This window comes from Aspergillus stella-maris (assembly GCF_047715825.1).
Source record: "Aspergillus stella-maris strain CBS 113639 unplaced genomic scaffold BDV14scaffold_46, whole genome shotgun sequence".
In the NCBI taxonomy this organism is placed as follows: domain Eukaryota; kingdom Fungi; phylum Ascomycota; class Eurotiomycetes; order Eurotiales; family Aspergillaceae; genus Aspergillus; species Aspergillus stella-maris.
The window spans coordinates 114,758-133,137 of NW_027396840.1; the positions used below are offsets into that span (position 1 = coordinate 114,758).

The window sequence follows — 18,380 nt, forward strand, 5'->3', positions numbered from 1 at the left end:
GTCCAAGGCTGTGGCAGATAAAGCGTGGTAGTCAAATGGCAGCAAGATCTTTTCGTTCCCAACTACAGCCCATTCCTCTTCAGCCACTAGTAGATCCCGCGAAGAAGACGTCAGCTCTGATCCAAGATAGAATGACCGAACGTCGACTCGACCAATACCCGTCCCTATAGCCGCACCGTCGGTGACGAAGCGCAGGGATTGCTTGCTGGCTACAACTTTCCGCGTGCCGATCAATGATGAGCCATTTTGAACGTCCCAAAGGTTTGTTTTGCCAGTCGATGAATGTGGTACGCCTGGGCAAGGTTCCAAGCACGACGCGAAAGCCAGTAATTTGCCATCCGGGGAAAACGCAATTGCCATCGAATGACCAACCCGGCCTCCTTCGTTTGAACTATGTAAGGTCCAAGTAGCCGGTGGAATCCCTACACATGGATGCTAGGTATGTCTTATCTGGGGACCATATGATGTGACCGATATCAGACTCGGAAAAATAACCCCAACCGCCTCAAGGTCTAATTTGCGATTCTCAGACAAAAGGCCCGAGCGAGCGTAGTGCCGTGCGAGGCCTATCTGGAATTCAAGAATGCTCGTGTACAGTTTGATAATTTCAGATCGGATTGATCGGGCCAGGGCTGCATGTCGGGCTGATTCGTACGATAGTTCCGCTGTTGAATATTTCTCGACCCAGTTATGCTCCAAGACCGCATAAAGCTGCAGAAGCGTTGTAACGGACTCAAACCCGCCCGACGCATCTGTGTCCTGCGTGGTGAATCGGCTATGGGCCCGACCAGGAGCACCAACGCCCCTGCCCATGCAAGAGCAGCATGGGGCTCGGAACTGACTGCCGTTGTCACAACGCCTTGAACTGAAGAACCACATCAACGACGCGGCGGACCTGGTTTTTGATGATGATATCCCTGCCGCCTAGATGGATCTTGGATTGTGAACTCTGGATCTCGTCGAATCTTTGCTGAACAATCGGTTGCAGATCCTGAGTGACTTCTTGGCCATCTTCTCCAATATCCTTGTTCCGTCTGTCAGTTTCCTTTATGGCCTCCTGGTAAGATTTCACTAGCTTAGCTTTTGTTGGATCACGGGTGAGCCCCTCGTAGGCCTCACGCCAAAGGCCTTTGAGCTCTGTTGTACCCGCCTTGGACGCGCCATTCACTGCAGTGTCGACTGAAGATGGTAGAATGGTCGGTGCCAGCGGTGCGGACAAAGTCTCCAGGACTGGAGGACTGGAAGAGTGTCCCTGGGTGTGGCTGACGACCGGCTTAGCTGCATGTGACTGATCTGTGGCCTGAGAATCCGGCTTCTTTCTAAAGAAAATCCCCAGCAGCAACCCCCAACAGCCACCCGACAGGGTATTGCCATTCTCGGATTTGAGGATAGCCATGCTTGACTAGCAGCGGTTAGAGTTGATGGAAAGAGTTAACCAGATTCTCCAGGCGCCCCACGTTCGAGAAGAAAATTCGGAACTGAAATGGCTGGCACTCAGCTGCCATCAGGAATCATGATTATTGGCCTGTAGCTTCCTGCGACCTGCATACCAGGACCTATCACTTGCGCAACGGGGGGACGCAAGATGCATGGACCAGCAGCCAATAAAAACCGCCACCTAAGTGAGAGCGTGAAATCACTATCGCACAATGCTGCTACATCTGCGGGCTTTAGTGGACAAATTGCTGGTATGAATAATGAGGTGAGCAGGACATCGATTCAATCCAAAAGCAGATCAGCCGGCTGCGGGCTGCGGACCGTCCCGTCCGTGCCTGCTTGCCTGCAGATAATATCAGGTCGCCCACTTGCTAGGTGGAATGCACCACATGCTAGAATAGTATATAATTTTGTATTTTCCATGTATAACGAGCTACCTCTTTGTCATGTACCTAGCTCTATGTACCTAGCTCTATGCTTACTTCTTAATACCTTGGCCACCGAACCCAAGCAAAAAATAGATTAAAGAGCCTTTGGAGGAAAGGGAGTCAGATCCTCCCAATATCCCCGAAGAGGATTGAGAATGTGACTGAAGGGAACGGGGCGGGTAACCTCCAAAGCAAGGGGCAAGATGCACATATCAAGATACTCTATCTACATGAGCTATATAGTATATACTCGGTATAGTGTCAGGACAGGTGGGCTTTTTGTGGGTAACATGGTTACCAACCCACTTACCATGCAGGAACAAGCGATCCATTCTCAAAAAGACAAGGGTGTACCGCGGCCCCGGAAGTTTTGGTGCAAATGCCCGAGGGACTCCAAATTAAGATGAAACGCTGGCCTCTACTGACCTCCAAACCCAGCCTTGGCCAAGCACGAATATCCCGCTATCTGATGGTGATTTTCCAACAATAGGAGGTGAGTCCGTACGCTGTTTCACGGTTAAGTATCGGGCTCATCCCCAAACAATTCGGCAGTCAGAGTTTGAGATCGGCTCGGGTCCATACCTAGCTCCAAGGTAAAATCTCGATCCACAGCGTCACGGACTCGCCTGTCATCATGTGGAAAATCACCTGGGCCCTTGCGACTTTCCTTCCCGCCGCGGTTGCAGCGGATATCTATGTTTCGCCTGATGGGTCGGACGACGCTGCTGGGACGGTTGATGCGCCGCTCCTATCTATCCAGCTAGCCGTCGACAATGCTGCAGCTGGAGATACAATCTACTTGCGCGCCGGGACGTACTCGCCTACTACGAACATCCAAATCAGCTCAAGTGGAACGTCGTCTACACCGATTATTCTTCGCGCGTATGAAGGAGAGGCGGTTATCATTGATGGCGAAGAACTCCCGGGGTAAGCCGGCGTGAGGTTTCTAGGAGACGCAGCTAACAATGCACTCTGTAGCACCCCCGCAGACCTAGACGCCTCCCTCGATAACGAAGACCGCGGAATCCTGCACATCGAAGGCGCCGAGTACTGGGAATTTTACGACCTCGAGCTGATCAACGGACCGTACGGCGTCTATTCGCGAGATTCATCGAACAATCACTACGAGCGAATTATTACAAGAGACAACTATGAGACTGGTATGCGGCTCAGATCATAAACTGCATTAGTATCAGCACTAATGACAGCAGGCTTCCAAATCCAGGGCGACGCCTCGAACAACGTTGTACTGTACCTCGACTCCTACGGCAACCGTGACCCTCGCAAGAACGGCGAGAGCGCTGATGGGTTCGCGTGCAAGGAGGGTTCCGGCGAGGGCAACATCCTTCGCGGCGCTCGACTCTGGAATAATGTTGATGATGGACTAGATCTATGGTGAGATTCAAGCGCCCAACCTGTCTACCACTCATCCACTCTAACATATCAACAGGGAATTCACATCCGCAGTCACAATCGAAGATACAATATCCTGGGGCAATGGTGTCAATCGGTACGTTACACCCCTGTCCACCCCCCCACCCCCCACACCCTCATCCCTACTAGGCTCAGCATCTAACCCCATAATAGATGGGACTTCACCCCCTTCGAAGGCGACGGCAACGGCTTCAAGCTCGGCGGCGGCGACGAAGCAGACATCGGTCCCGCAAACCACATCATTACAAACTGCATTGCTTTCGATAACGCCCACGACGGGTTCACCGATAATTCGCAGCCCGGGGACTTCAATCTATCCCGGAACACAGCGTGGGACAATGGCGCGATTGGGTTCCGGTTCGGGACGGCTGTTGCTACGCTCACTGGGAATATTGCCGCTAGTAATGCTGAAAGGCCGGCTTCGTTGAGCGAGGAGCAGATTTCGAGTGGGAATTCTTGGGATGCGGATGATAGTTGGGATGATGCGAGTTTTGTGAGTGTTGATACGGCTTTGGTGCAGGGGGAACGGAATGCAGATGGGACGATTGAGGCGAGTGACTTTTTGATTCCGGTTAGTGGGGAGGATATTGGGGCTACCACTGATTGGGCTTGAGGTGAGAGAATGGGCTTTGGGATGGGGTTGCTTTTTGTATATATTACTGCGGCTGATGCCCGATGATGGGAAGGCTTCAATGTAAACATAATTTGCTTCAAACCCTGTACCTACATCTGCAGCGCTGCGGAAGGTGCGATAATGAAGTCGATCTACCTGGACACCGAGTACTCCCCTTCTCTGCGGTAGGTAAGTAGCATGTTCCTTTCTCCATGCCCATCTGATATCTCGAAACTCACGAGTTCTTCCCAAAGTCATCTGCCTTCCTCTGTCATGATTTCGACATCTCCATCGCAATCAGACCATAACAGTTCCCCTGCGAACGTGGAGTGGTAGTGGGAAAGAGAAAGCAACTGGACGGAACACACCTATGAGAAAGTTTTAAACGAGGTTTGTGTAAATCATGATTGGACCGAGCTGCTTGCTCTCCCCTTTATTTGCTTCTGTTTATCTCGTATTCGCGCAAGGGCTGGCTGATCCTTCGTGTAGGAGAATCCCACACGAGATGGCAACAACAGGGGAAAGAGCTAAAACACGAAACTAGAAGCTTGAATGGCAAGTGGACTAACAAAGCAACGATGAACGTTACACGTCGAATGCTGCAAACAACTGGAAGCCTTATCGCCAAGTCATGGCAGATCACGCAGTAACTCGAAGATTGGGACTCACAAAGTCAGAGGCTTCTGACAGGGTTTTTTTCAGTTCGTTGATCTGCGCAAGACCCAGGATCAAAAGTCTTTTAATAGAGGACACGAGAAGCCAAGTGACATTGAGTTCGAGGCATCGTGTTTGCTGAACATCATCTTGTTTCAGCCCCGGGCGATCCTTCCCTCATGGCTGCTTTGCCGTCTTCTACGAGGCTGCAAGGGCAAACTTTGCCGTTATCACTTAGAGCATACGATGAGGGGTTCATGAACCTGGCTCTCAACATCTGATCGGTTTTCAAAGAAAAAACGAAACATAACGGCGCGTGCAGATATGAAAAGGGACTCGCGATGCGTGTTGGCAACTTAGCACCGCAAAACGTCCTTCTTATCAACCTCAAGACTCAGCCAAAGACTCGAAATGGAAGCGTCAGGCACCGGATCGACATTGCTCTGAAAAATGAGGAAGGGCTTTCCGAACTTGGCTGAAATGAGGAAAGGCTAAATACGAACTTGGGACCACTCGTGGCTCGAGAATCTGGCTGTTGAGTGCTCGGCTTGTTTACCTCTATTAATACTCCTCGTATTTCTGCAATCGAGCCGTAGTGCCGTTTTCATTGACCAACCGTGGATAGGAAACACGAGTGATCGACATACGTAATCGCCTATCTCGATCAGACCCTGGTGAGATGGCGCTGAGAGGCGTGAAGCGTATGACAGTGCAGGCCCCTGGCAAAGAAGACTTCGATGCTACAAATATTGAATCTGTGGCCTCTTGACGAGGAGCCCTTGTCTTACTTTTGCTGGAGCATTTGTGAACCCTTGCTGACATTTAATTACTTTCCTGAGCTTGTCATTAGTTCAAGGCCAAGACTTCATTATGTCGACCTACGATGCGGATGACTATCTTGACGATCTAGGGCTCGACATCGACACTTCCTATGGTCTTGATGACTACGATGTCGATGACTTTGATATCGATGACTACCTTGACGACTATCTTCCTACGTCGACAGGTTCGAGCTCGAGCTATCCTACCTCGAGTAGCTATGACTATGACGACTACGACTACACTGGAGTCTCTGGCGACGATAGAGACGACGACGATGATGATGACGTCTCTGGGATCCTCAGCTCCAGCGACTTTGACCTAGATGACATCGATGACCTGCTAACGAGCGGCGATGTCCCTTCTGAGTTCGCCATTGGAGGCGATTACTCCTACCAGGAAACAAGCAAGACGTGTGTCTCCGAGGCTGCTTTCAAGACTACTGGGCCCAAGGTTGATCTTGCGTTCAATATCATCTTCCTGGTTCTTTTCATCGCTCTCGCTGGCATCGCGGGATTCCGACTGCTCAAGAGCAAGAACAAGGGCTCTGCCATTGCGAAGTGGTTCTTGTTCCCGGCGTCGTTGTTCTTTGCCATTCTGTTAGAATGTCCCTGGCTTCCTCATAACTTCTGCTAACGGTGCTAGATACCTCTTCATCGACTTCCTCGCCCTCATCCTCTCACAATGCCTCATCATGCGCTACGACAAGTACCAACAAACCCAAACCGCCACAACATGGTTCGAGAACCTCTCGGTCTTTCTGCTCATCGTCCTCATCCTACTCCCCATCTGCCTGAAATTACAAGGAAGTGGAAAATTTGCAACCCTGACCCTCATAATTCACGGCGCCTGGCTGGCACTCACCAGTGTCTTCCTCCTCATCAGTCTCGCCGTCTACACCGGCATCCAAGACGCCCTCTACCGCACCGGCGACAACTTCGACCTCGATCTCATCAAGTCCTCAAGGGGCGTGAGCATGGTGTACTACGTATTCCTGTTCCTCGCCGCGCTATTAGGCGGAGCAAATATGTTCTTTGCGCTCCTCCGGAGCGCTAATATCCGCAGAGGCGTAAGTCAGCCCTTCGGGCACCAGAATTCAACTTCCAAAACCCAACAACCAACTAACCACAATTCCAGACTCTCCTTCTCGCAACACCAACTCTTGCCCTCTCAACACTAATCCTAACACTAACCCTAATGTGCGGCTTCGCAGACCGCGAATACGGCAGCGATACCCGCTCAGCAACGTACCTCGAGCGATCAGGCGACGCACAAGATTTCCTATCTAGATTCTTCTACGCAATTGCGTTCCTCAGTGCGCTATTTATTGCGGGGTCAAAGCAGATTGTTGATGATGGAAGCCAGAATGGGTTTTCGATGGGTGAGTTGAAGGGTGAGGAGGGGCTGGGGGATGGTGGTTATCACCAGCCTCAACTTCAGGCTCAGCCTGTGGTGACGAGTTCGCCGTTGGCTTCGAATCCTGTCCCTGCACCGATGCCCGTGCCGGTTACGCAGTATGGACTGCAACAGCAACAGCACCCGCCTGTTCCTGTTCCGGCGGGTTATGGGCCTGCAAATGTTGCCTAGGCTCCCATGAGGGAGAATACTGACTTTGGCCAACCCATCTCTTCGCCAATTATCCTCGACACTGAGGTAATCTTTATTTGCATCGACGTTTTATTACACTTCTCCTTACACCGCCCGTTGCCTCGAATATACTTAATCCGTCCACGCGTAGCCCAATTGTGCCGTTTCTGATTTCCTACTCTTCACATATTGCGTTCAATGCTTAATAACAACACTCCTTTTCACAAATTCCCTTGCTGTTGAGCCCTGCTATCATAGCTCAGAATAAACTGGGAAACCCGCGTGAACTGAGCAAACATACCCATACCATGTGTCCTACCGGCCGCGACTAGTATGCCCTTGTTTGTCTATTGCAATAGCTGAATATATATATATATATATACATAGTCTAAAACCCTTTTAAACTCTCAAAATACCCAGAAAAAGGCAATCGGTCATAATTCTCACAACAACCCGCCCCTTTCGGCTTACTTCTGGGTCTAGTAAGAGAGTATCATTTGGGACTCACAACCAGAGCGCTACTCACGGGCCCGCATCCCATGGCTAGCCAGGCCCCTACTACCTACTAACCACTGCCTATCAACGAGACCGCCACAATGATATGTATTGGTAGGCCAGGCCTATTACTCCGTACCTCCTACTAGACCCAGACGGCACAAAGCATCTCCCCCCTCACCGAACCTCCAAACCAAGCCGAGTCATATTAAATCTCTTTCAACCACGAGCGAGTCAGGGGAAAGCTACTGCTACTCCCCCACATTAACTCCAGAGCCCAAATCAATATCTGTACCACTATGAGGGGATGCACGAAGAAAGCAACATCATGCCTCGTCAGCCTCGAAGAGGCGGAGGTTGATGAGCACTCCTTCCCACTCTAATCCTCCCCCGTAGGTCCATGATCGCACCTTCCGTCGCACCTTCCGAAGCTGTGAATATTTGACTCTGTCCACACAAAAGGCAGTTGCGATAGACGGTCTTTCCTATTCAGGGAACTTGACTATCTCGGGCGGGTCGCGCCTTCCTGTCCCAGGGTCGTACCTCTGGTACTTTACATGGCAGGTGCGATTGGTGTCAGGCTCTTTCCCGGAGTTAGTCTGTTAGTCTAGCTTTCTGGGGCTGTGCTGGGTTACGGTATTGAATTGAGTAGCGAGCTGAGGAACTCATAGCACGTGCGTCGTATCGATTGATTATTGAGTCTAGGCAAGCGCTGGGGAGGAAAGAGGGTGAGTAGTTAACCTTGGTCGGATCTCTCCATTGGACTGAATTACTCCCTACGACGATTGGAGAAAGTCGAGCATCAAAGGTCCATTGTCTACCTAGCAGAGCTGTAGACCACAGCCTAGTCTGTGTTTGTCCGACGCTCGAGACCATTATCTCACACTATCTAACACTCGAGCTTCAGGTCCAAGATCCGGGGGACCGACGTAGCTAATTCCTGACGCCGATCAAAGAACGGTACCAGACCCAAAGTCCGAATCTAGCAAGAGGGGAGAGGGTCGGTGTACTGGCAAGCATCGGAGGGACCCTCGCTGATGGACTCGGGCTGCATCATTTGTTAGTTACACATCTCCACCGAAGGCCGATATTGATAATGTAGACTTACCTCCTCGCCAGTGTTGTTGCCCTCAAACTCCTCACAGATAGTGCTGACGTCAGAGATGCAAGTGTCGCTCTTGATGGTCGCAGTGTCGCCGTAGTTGCTGTTGATACCGACAAGGGTAGAGCTGCCGCCGATAGCAGTTACGCCCTCGAGGGTGATGTGGCGCTCGTACATCTCGTCGCAGTTACCACAAGAGCGGTAGAGCTTGCCGAAGTTGTAGGCCGTGAAGCCGGAGACGCTGACGGTGCCACCGCCGTTGTGCTGGATAACCTTGTCGTCGGCGTTCTGGGCACCACCGCCGATAACGGTGAAGGGACCGTCACCGGTCTTGAGGGAGAGGGCGTCTATAAATTTATCTGTTAGTGAGATTTTGGGTGATGATGGGAGACAAAGGATGGCGTACCCTCGCAGACAGCCTCCCACCAGACGTTCTCGATGGTGCAGGAGCCCTGGCAGTGGACACCCTCAATCTGGTCAGTGCCAATGATGACGTTCTTGAGAGTGCCACCGTCCTCGACCTGGAAGACAGCGTCGGAGTCGCCTCCTTCGCTCTGGCCACCGCACTCAACACCACGGCCGTAGGTCTTGTAGCCACCGTCGAAGGTCTCGTTTCCGGAGACGACGCGGGGCTCGTCAAAGGTAACGCTGCCGGTGGAGTCGGGGATGGGGAAGCTGGACTGGCGACGGTTGAGGGACTTGTGGGAACGGGCACCGTGCGTGGCCAGCACGCCGGTGGCCGCCAGGGACAGAGCCAGGATCTGCTTGATAAACATATTGTACAGGAAGGGAGGGCGGATGGACCGGTTGTGAAAAGTAAAGAATGAAGAAGTGAGAGAATGAATGGAAGCGAGTGACGATGATACCAGATCAACGATGTTTTTTGGATGCTCTGAAGAAGTCAACACCATGCTCGACCGGATAGATCCTTTTATAACCCCCTCCTTCCGCTGTCAAGAGTTGGGACCTTCGGGATAGTTAGAACATGCTTGGCATGTTTCAATGCTGCACCCGAAATAACCCCGTTGAAACCGATCAACAGGGGATTGGAGAGCGCATGAGTCGTGTATTCAGAGTGATTCGCTCGATAGCCAGCGGACCTGTCAAACTGTCACAGCTCCCCTGCTGATCGCTTGGCCGGGGAAAAGCTTGGAAGAAGGCTCTTCAAGCCCGGACTCAGTGTCTGACGCCAATACTTCTTGGCAACGTCGTTTAGGGCTTGACTAGGAGGCGATGGTCGTTTTTCTATCCACTTTGGGATACATGTCCGAGGACGAACTCGCGTTGTCTGATGCTGTTGCCGCTTGGGGTGCTGCTAGGGGTCCTGCTGCTCCAGTCTAGACTGGTCTGGGTCAAGTCTGGAGATGTCAGAGCGACAGAGTGATGCTGACGTTCTCGAACTATCACGTCTCGGATGGTAACCGGGATGGAGATCAACCTGATCATTCAACGTTAACTGCGCCCGGCCCCAAGATCGATCAGCCTTGTGAGTGTCTATCAGATTCAAGTGTAACTCTTGAAGTCACAACAACAGGTTCGCAAGCTCAGGATACAATAGGAACAGACAACGAGTAAGCGTGGTGCAGACCCTGACCAGATGGGCCGTTGTGGGCCGCCGCGTGGTGGCTGTGTGGTTAGGGTCCTGTCTCCAGTATAGTGGCCAGTTCTTGTTGGCGCTTACCTCAATCTACCTCAAACAGGGGTTCTTGAAACAGCAAATAACCGTGCAGCGTGCGTTATCTTCTCCATACTAGTCCAGGCTAATCGCAGTCATTCGTCACCCCCAACGTCACGCTCGTCACTCATCACACTGCTCGCCGAACCCTAACCCATCCCGGTTTCCGAGTTGGCGCTGACATTTCTACTTGACACTCTTTCAAGCAAAGGCATACCGAGTTCAATTTGTCAAGGATAACCTGTTTGGAAAATTCTCAACATCATTCTCATACGCGGCAAATCCACAACCCGAAGTGCGGCCGATGTGCCGATCGAAATCTACAGAACGGACGACTCCATCAGTCTCTAACTGCGGTGGACCGGACCTCCCGCAGACCCAGAAAGATCGTCAAGTCTGGTCCTGGAGTAGCAACCGTTTACGCATTCTGGCAATAGATACGTAGATTAGACTCTTCGAGATCGTATACGGAGAACTTCTCATTAACTGCGGATTCCGTCAAGTCGTCCGGTCTCGACTGCGATATATTAACTGTTGATGGCCGATCGACGACGGCTGAAGGGACTACACGTCAGTCAATATCGTGCCGTTCTGATGAGTAAAGGCAGCTTCTGTTTCCATGCTCACTTACGCTCGTTTAGAAATCCGGGTTACTTCGTATTTCCCTTCTTCTGGAACTTGGACCACGAGGCTCTCGCGAGACCCCTCTAAACGTCCAGACCGTTGGCAACTGCTCGTCTTGATGACAGATCGCACGATTTTGCTTCTCAAACACAAAACTCCGAAATTCCGATGGTGCGCCAGGTCGACCTTCGTACTGCGTATACTCCGCGCATTGATTCGCCTCTCGAGTCCAACGTCATGCGGTTCGAGCCGACCTTGGCCCATATATTCATTAATATATCGCTCACTTGGTCGCGATGATCAAGACCCTGAAATGCTGTCTCTTCCCACCCCTTGCCATCCCGAATGTCTCACCCGCAAAGAACGGAGCATCCCCCGACGCTTGATGCAGAGACCACATCCCTGAAATGCAACTCTTCACAGTGCCGCCTGCCTGCCTGCTGCATGAAGTAGGGCCACGGTGCGCCTTTCTGATGCGACAGAGATTGGTGAAGGAAAGTTATCCGAGCCGAAGACTGCTGCTCCGACACGGAAAATGACGAGATTGATGACGGAGAAAACTCGCACATGAAAAAGCTGGGAATGCCAGACTCTCTAGTCTCTTACCACTCGAACGCCCATAAACCAGAATCGCTCCTTCCATCCTCGACGGGTATGTCTGTCCGCAGACAGGGAAGGAGCAACATTACTATTTACAATGGTTGCTGGGTAACCGCGGGCGCCCACACTCGCGCCTGCCATACTTGATAGAAAGGCTTACCCGGGTTGTAAAGAGGTACCTATTAGTTGGATTGGCTATAGCTTCAATACGGGTGACCATCTACATACACAGTTCACAACCGCATCTCCGTCCTTATAGTCCCCATGTCTACAAAGATAAATTGACAAAGACTGAAAAGCGTCCAGGGAATGAATACCGGGGCACCACAGAGCGATGAATAAATGGTAAATATTAGAGACTCTTTCTGCCAACTGGTATTCTCATCCTAGATTCAATCATCAGGCCTATCCCGTCATCTCTAGGGTCCTCTTGAATCGTCAACTCTTGTACTCGTCACGCGACCCTTTCTACTGTTAGTGGACAAAGTAATGCCTGACGCTGACATGAAAAAACCCACAATGCCCATTTGCGCCCGTCACATAACATTCCCCGAAGCCCATTGACTACGCTGGAGACTCCTCACCATAGTACTAGTACCTACCACTGGGGCCCCGCACTGCGCGTCTTCTTGTTATTGTCGCGATACCCACTAAAGAATAGAGGAATGACATCACAGCGGCTAGAACAACGAGATGCGCTTGAATTTATACGATCCAGTCTTGTTTCTGCAGCGCATCCCGTGAAATGGTGTACTCGATTAGGGGACAGGACTTGAGCCATTGCCAGGCAGCGCCAACTGAAAACTAACTTATAGTGCGCCGCGTGTGTGAATAGACATGGGGGTCTCCAGGATCGATTTCCAGATTCCGGGCACGATATAAATCAGATGAGATCTCGATTTAGATTTACATTTAATCTGCCTGTGCCGGTGTCATTTGAGGTAATAAGGCTGGATGAATGCATGCTCCTCATGAGGTATGGTGGTTTTCAATTCCGCTATTCTTCTTCTATCCCGTAAAATAAAACTAGTCCGTCCTATTGAGTTCCTGTCCACTCCCGATGGCTGGATTGACTTTCTCCTGTCCTTAGACATTCAATACTCAATTCTCCCGAGTCCAAATCCTTGGTTCAAGCAGCGGTACAGCAAGTCCAGCACTAGATGCAAAACAAACTCCGGTTAGCACAAGTGCGCAATTTATCTCTCTAGTCTCAACGACCACAAAGGTTTACGAGAGAGATGATAGCAAAATTAAGGAATGTGTGGCAAGGTCAAAGGGTCTGCGGGAATAGAGGTACATACGGTGCCTTGCTGCTTGGGATACTGTAGCGATCATACGTCAGTAGATATTAAATGGACGGGATGTTGATAATTGAAATTGGAAAGGGAAACATACGGATGGAGCAGGACAGGGTGTTTCCTCGGGATAACAGATCCTGAGACAAATTTCCTCGGGAGATTGAGGCGCCGCTGTGGCTGTAGCTGCGAGGGCCGCGATGGCGAGGGCCATGATGTTGAGGTTGAAGAGCATGTTGATTGATTGATTGATTGAGGCCAGAGAGGCTTTTAAGTGTAGGTAACAAATGATATATCTCTGTTTTTTGGATAGTGATGAAAGCGAAGGAAGTAAATGGATTGAATCTGGTTCTGATGCAACGGAGTTTACACGGGACCGTCTGGTCTTTGTTTATATACCCTTCGCTCCTCCAGCCAAGCTCGCTAAATCGTCTGACTACCAGCGCTCTTTGATACTCTTTTCTGGTTGATGTTTGAACGGGGAGATACGAGGCAACCGAATCTCCAAGCATGGGCATTGTTGATGGAATCCAATGAAGGGACATTCTACATGGCTGACGCTTACCCGGCGCCCTATGTACCCTTATTGTGCCCTTTCTCAGGCGAGGCCTCCCGGCGATTCTCAGAGAGTAACACAGAGAATGCTCGTAAACATGCTGATACGAGCTGAACTGAGGGCCTGCAAACCAGGTATCCATTCCCAGATCTTATTGTCAGCGCTGACACCAAACACCTCGCACCAATGAAGATGGGAAGTAGGGCTCTTGGCATTTGGAGATTTCCCAATCAAATGCACAATAAATTGCCCTGCCCTACTAAGTGTTATTGACAAGGAAGCGAACCTTACTTGTAAGCCTCGGTGGACGCCTCGGCAGACGAGCAGAGTAAACCTTGATTGTTGGCAGTTAGGTCTTGGCCATGGGAGCCCTAACCCTCCCTCGTTGGCCCGGGGGTCCCCTCCGCCGCGCATCCAAATCCGGCCGGAGACCGGGCTGCTACCACCTTTCTTCTTCTTCCCCGCCACAAAGTACTCTCGAGGTGATGTCAGTCCCGCGCTTACCCGACACTCACTCCTTCCCCAGTTTCAGATTGCTGTAGGTGGGCATAATTGGACTACGTGATACGAGCCATATTCAGTCCAGCCCGTCAGCTTTGATCGTTGATCGGCACCTACGCAGGAGTAAGACGCGATGAAGACAGCCCTACTCGTCCGCGCCCTTGCAAGCCTGCCGGATCTAGGCTGGCTGTCTAAGCAGGCGCACTCGGCCACGAATGGCGCCTCCGCAATCAATCTTACTGTGCTTCGTGAGGGGGGGAATTGGTCGAGTCCGCTTTTGTATGGGATTATGTTCGAGGTGGGTGCTTCCTCTCTCTCCTGACTAGTAGGGTACATAGGGTACTTTTTTCTTGGTGGGTTGCGCTAACTTCCACGTTATGTGTAGGAAATGGACCACTCCGGTTCGTCATTATACACCCCATCACCCAAAAAGAAAGCTAGCTAGTTAACAAGTCCACCAGGTGACGGCGGAATCCACGGAAACCTCCTCGTAAACAACGGCTTCCAAGGCGCGAACCCAGGTCTAACAGGGTACCATGGCGTCGGCCCCGTCGAGATCTCCCGGAGCCCCATGCACGGGCTCAGCAAGAGCATAACATCCAGTCTATCTCTCTCCATCCTCGCAAATGCACAGGGGTACGTCGGGTTCGCGAATACAGGGTACAGCGGCATCCCCGTAACCAATCAGACATACGTGACCTCGTTCTATATGAGCGGGGACTATACGGGGCAGGTCATTATCAGGCTAGTTGGTAGTGAGAGCGGGATTGTGTACGCGAGACGGAATTTGAGTGTGCGGAGTACGAGTAAACATTTTCAATTACATGAGGCTACGCTTGAGGCGAGGGCGAGTCTTGTGGCGGAGAATGAGTGGCAGGTACTCGTTGAGGCGGAGAAGGCGAGGGGGCATCCGTTGCGATTTGGGCTTGTGCAGCTGTTTCCGCCGACGTTTAGTAACCGGTATACACCTTGTTTTTCCTTCTGAGCTTTTGTGGTTGGACCGGAGAGCGCTAATGAGTGCTTCGCTTAGGGTTAATGGGTTGAGGAAGGACCTCGCGCAGCCAGTTGCAGACCTCAAGCCTTCGTTCTTGCGGTTTCCGGGTGGGAATAATCTGTATTGCCTCTTCATTTTTATAACCCACCGTATGGTATACTTACACTAATCTCTACAGCGAGGGCCTCGACATCAGCAGCCGCTGGAAATGGAACGAGACAATCGGACCGTTGATCGACCGGCCTGGACGAGAAAGTCAGTCATACTATCCCCCACCCCCTTCAATTCATAGCTTACATGTTGTGGCTAGGCGACTGGCACTACCCAAACACCGACGCCCTAGGCCTAGACGAGTACCTCTACTGGTGCGAAGACATGGACATGGAGCCCGTCCTAAGCATCTGGGACGGCAAGTCCTACGGCGGAATTGTCCCAGGCGACCAAATGCAGCCTTATCTAGACGATACATTGAATCTGCTGGAGGTGCGCACAACCTACTTACCAACTCCAGCCAACCTCCCCACCTACCTAAGCAAACGCCCATCTAATGACTGTTGGAACAGTACCTATTCGGCTCAAACACCACAACCTACGGCTCCCTCCGCACCCGAAACGGCCACCCTCGCCCCTGGAACGTACAATACATCGAAATCGGCAACGAAGACGACTACTCCGGCGGGTGCGACACCTACGCCGACCGCCTGATCCGGCTGTACGATACCATCCACAACGCCTACCCAAACCTAACCCTGATCGCAAACAACAACGAAGACATCTGTCTCCCCTCGAACCCGCTCCCGGGGATATGGCACGACTACCACTACTACCGCTCTGCCGACGATCTCGTCAAGATGTTCAATCTGTGGGATAATCAGCCAAGGGATGAGCCGATGCTTATTGGCGAGTATGGGTGTCGCGAGGATAAATCTCCGGCTGGGGAATTTTGGAGCACTATGAAGATGGCGTGTGGTGAGGCGGTGCATATGATTGGGCTTGAGCGGAATAGTGATGTTATCCGCATGGCGGCTTATGCGCCGCTGCTGCAGCATTTTGGGTATACGCAGTGGTCGGTGAGTACATTCGCTTTTTTGCCTTCCCTTCCCTTCCTAACCCCTTTGTACGGGAGACGGTGGTTGTTAATGTGTATTGTGTACAGCCAACCCTCTACGGCTTCTCTTCTCGCCCAGGAAGTTTAACACTCTCAACAAGCTACTACGTGCAAAAAATGTTCAGTACGAATCGCGGAACCCGCACGCACCCCGTTCGTTCAAGTGCGCCATTCGGACCTGTCTACTGGGTGGCCACAAGCAATGACACAGCGTACCAGGTTAAACTTGCGAATTACGGCGAGGACACTGCTATTGTGAATGTGCGTGTTCCGGGGGTGGGTAGTGCAAGCTTGGAAGTGTTAATGGGGGATCGGGATACGGCGAATTTGCCGCATAATGAGCAGATAAAGCCGAATGTTACGGAGGTACGTATGGCGAGTGAGGGGTTTGTGGTTGAGATGGAGGCTTGGAGTGTTGCCGTGCTGGTTGTTACGTGGCGCAAGTAGGTAGGGTACCTTAGGTGGGCTTTGAGTCATCTGAGGACTATGTTGGGATGGGTTCGTAAGAGGATCATAATTTGCATCTAATGATTTCCATTGCTTCGTATCTACGCTAAGAGTAACAACAGCAATAAGCATACCATATCTCGTAACCTAACCGCCCTCCGGCCCCTTTAGCTGAGCTACGGCTAATAATACCAAGCGTCCTCGTTATAAACAGGCACAGGCCAAACCCTCCCAATATCCTCACTCAACATATTACAACCAACATACCCACACCCCGGACAAAGCGGGACAAATCCACTAAACACACCCGCATACTGATGAAACGCAAACCAAGCAGCTCTGACTTCAACTGTCGCATCAAACATGTCCACTGCGAATCGTAGACTGAAGTATTTGCGCAGCATATACTCAACGAAGAAAGACGAGGGAGGAGCCGTTTTCAGCAATGGGTCCGAGAAGTAGCAATTTGGGAGACCGGAGCAGTCTTGGATTTTCTTGAGGTGGTTGTGCATTGCGCTGAAGGAGAGTGAGCTTCCATTACTTGATGTTGGTGGTGGGAGGGGTGTTGGTGTTGCGTAGGCGGCGCTTGATTCGGTAGTTGAAGAGAGCGGGTTGGTTGACTTGCGGATCCGAATATCCATGAGTGTGAATGAGCCGAAGGGGAAGAGCTGTAGGGAGTGTGATATTGCATGACTGGTGTTTTCGGCCGGTGTATCGCCCGGTAGAAGAATGAGCGAGCGGATGTCCCCATCTATCATATGGAGGAGACCTATTATATCGGTGAAGAGGGTTTCCGAGTGCGACGCGTCAAGTGAAAAGGGATTCTTCGCTTTTGATCCGAACGCGCCGTAGAGTGTTTTGCCCAGCCATTCACTCTTGGATGGTTTATGGGAAGAGGGCGGTTTGTTGTGAGAGCGTTTCATGGCTTCCTGCACAAACAACTCCTCCAACAACCCAAATGCATCTCCCCACTGCTTGTACTCCTGGCTATCATAGATTGGAATTGTGCTCATATACCTCTTTTCCTCCTCCGTGTACCAAACGGGGTACTCGCTCGGACTAGCCGGGTCCGTGTTCCTCCCCCTAATCCTACTCGATATCCCTCCCAGAATCCCCGTCAGTGAAGAAAGAAAGTCCTTCGGTCTAGATTCCGAAACAAGCGGCTCGTGATAAGTACGACATAGGACGGCGCCTGCAGTAAAATAGCGATATACAGCGCGATGATAGTTCTCTCGCCAGATAGCCCACGTTTGACTTGACCAGGCGAGACTATGAAAGTACCACTTGTGCGGGAGGAATCCACGCTCTTTATTTTTGGGACACCGGGTGCGGGATTCGAGGTAGTTTGCTAGTTTTGCGAGATAGAGGACGGATTTTGTTTCGTCTAGCGTTGGTTTGTTGGTTTCGCCGCCTAGTGTTGATATTGGGAATTTGGTAGGTGGGAGGTGGCCATTTAGAACGGATTCTTTGGCTATGTTTGTTGCGCGGACCTGATTTGATATTCAGCACTATATTTTTGAAAATGTCCTGGGGTAAAGGTGGACTTACGGCAATTAGGGCATCGGTAAAGGCGGGAATGGCTGCTTGTCCAACTTCCCATAGTATACTGCGCTGATTGAGCTCCCAAACGTCATGTATTGACTTTGACAATTGGATGAGGTTCTGTAGGGTAGAGAAGGAGTCGCAATTTCGCAGCGTCAGGGCGATCAGCTCCTCCGGGAGAGCCTCGAGAGACATTGTGAAGACACGGCTGCCACGGTTCGGACTCGAATATACAGGACCTGTTTTCTCTTGCTCAAATGTTTAAAATGGGCGATAAGGATCTGATAAACTGTTATCTGTTAGCAGTGATCGTCGTTATGCGGGGGATCTGCTCACTCTGCCAACTGGCTGAATATAGCAACAACCACAACTAAATAAAGATTTAGAATGCGCAAGCGAGACAATAGAAATAGCAACGAGAATTCTGAGCTCTAGAAACAGTTTGAAAGTAAAATAAAAATGACGTGAG

General features: G+C 51.1%; 7 protein-coding genes across 7 annotated transcripts; 3 read left to right on the plus strand and 4 right to left on the minus strand.

Moving 5' to 3' along the window:
• Positions 1-850: 850 nt before the first annotated feature.
• Positions 851-1,396, minus strand: BDV14DRAFT_202363 (uncharacterized protein; the record flags this gene model as incomplete). Its single annotated transcript, XM_073774007.1, has 1 exon — positions 851-1,396. The coding sequence occupies one exon, from the start codon at positions 1,394-1,396 to the stop codon at positions 851-853; it is 546 nt and encodes a 181-aa protein (XP_073625881.1).
• Positions 1,397-2,499: 1,103 nt separating this feature from the next.
• On the plus strand, positions 2,500-3,912 carry BDV14DRAFT_202364 (putative pectate lyase; the record flags this gene model as incomplete). Its single annotated transcript, XM_073774008.1, has 5 exons — positions 2,500-2,792; positions 2,844-3,025; positions 3,077-3,260; positions 3,316-3,375; positions 3,453-3,912. The coding sequence occupies 5 exons, from the start codon at positions 2,500-2,502 to the stop codon at positions 3,910-3,912; spliced, it is 1,179 nt and encodes a 392-aa protein (XP_073625882.1).
• A 1,524-nt stretch (positions 3,913-5,436) lies between these two features.
• Positions 5,437-6,972, plus strand: BDV14DRAFT_202365 (uncharacterized protein; the record flags this gene model as incomplete). The annotated part of the gene is made up of 3 exons (XM_073774009.1): positions 5,437-5,984; positions 6,031-6,454; positions 6,523-6,972. 3 exons carry the CDS (start codon positions 5,437-5,439, stop codon positions 6,970-6,972), a joined length of 1,422 nt encoding a protein of 473 aa, XP_073625883.1.
• A 1,477-nt stretch (positions 6,973-8,449) lies between these two features.
• Positions 8,450-9,345, minus strand: BDV14DRAFT_202366 (pectate lyase; the record flags this gene model as incomplete). Its single annotated transcript, XM_073774010.1, has 3 exons — positions 8,450-8,515; positions 8,576-8,916; positions 8,976-9,345. The coding sequence occupies 3 exons, from the start codon at positions 9,343-9,345 to the stop codon at positions 8,450-8,452; spliced, it is 777 nt and encodes a 258-aa protein (XP_073625884.1).
• Positions 9,346-12,718: 3,373 nt separating this feature from the next.
• BDV14DRAFT_202367 (uncharacterized protein) lies at positions 12,719-12,998 on the minus strand (the record flags this gene model as incomplete). Its single annotated transcript, XM_073774011.1, has 2 exons — positions 12,719-12,790; positions 12,864-12,998. The coding sequence occupies 2 exons, from the start codon at positions 12,996-12,998 to the stop codon at positions 12,719-12,721; spliced, it is 207 nt and encodes a 68-aa protein (XP_073625885.1).
• Positions 12,999-13,953: 955 nt separating this feature from the next.
• On the plus strand, positions 13,954-16,369 carry BDV14DRAFT_202368 (alpha-L-arabinofuranosidase A; the record flags this gene model as incomplete). Its single annotated transcript, XM_073774012.1, has 8 exons — positions 13,954-14,118; positions 14,206-14,221; positions 14,282-14,780; positions 14,851-14,934; positions 14,993-15,069; positions 15,125-15,297; positions 15,378-15,884; positions 15,971-16,369. 8 exons carry the CDS (start codon positions 13,954-13,956, stop codon positions 16,367-16,369), a joined length of 1,920 nt encoding a protein of 639 aa, XP_073625886.1.
• A 182-nt stretch (positions 16,370-16,551) lies between these two features.
• On the minus strand, positions 16,552-18,106 carry BDV14DRAFT_202369 (uncharacterized protein; the record flags this gene model as incomplete). Its single annotated transcript, XM_073774013.1, has 2 exons — positions 16,552-17,859; positions 17,918-18,106. The coding sequence occupies 2 exons, from the start codon at positions 18,104-18,106 to the stop codon at positions 16,552-16,554; spliced, it is 1,497 nt and encodes a 498-aa protein (XP_073625887.1).
• Positions 18,107-18,380: the final 274 nt, after the last annotated feature.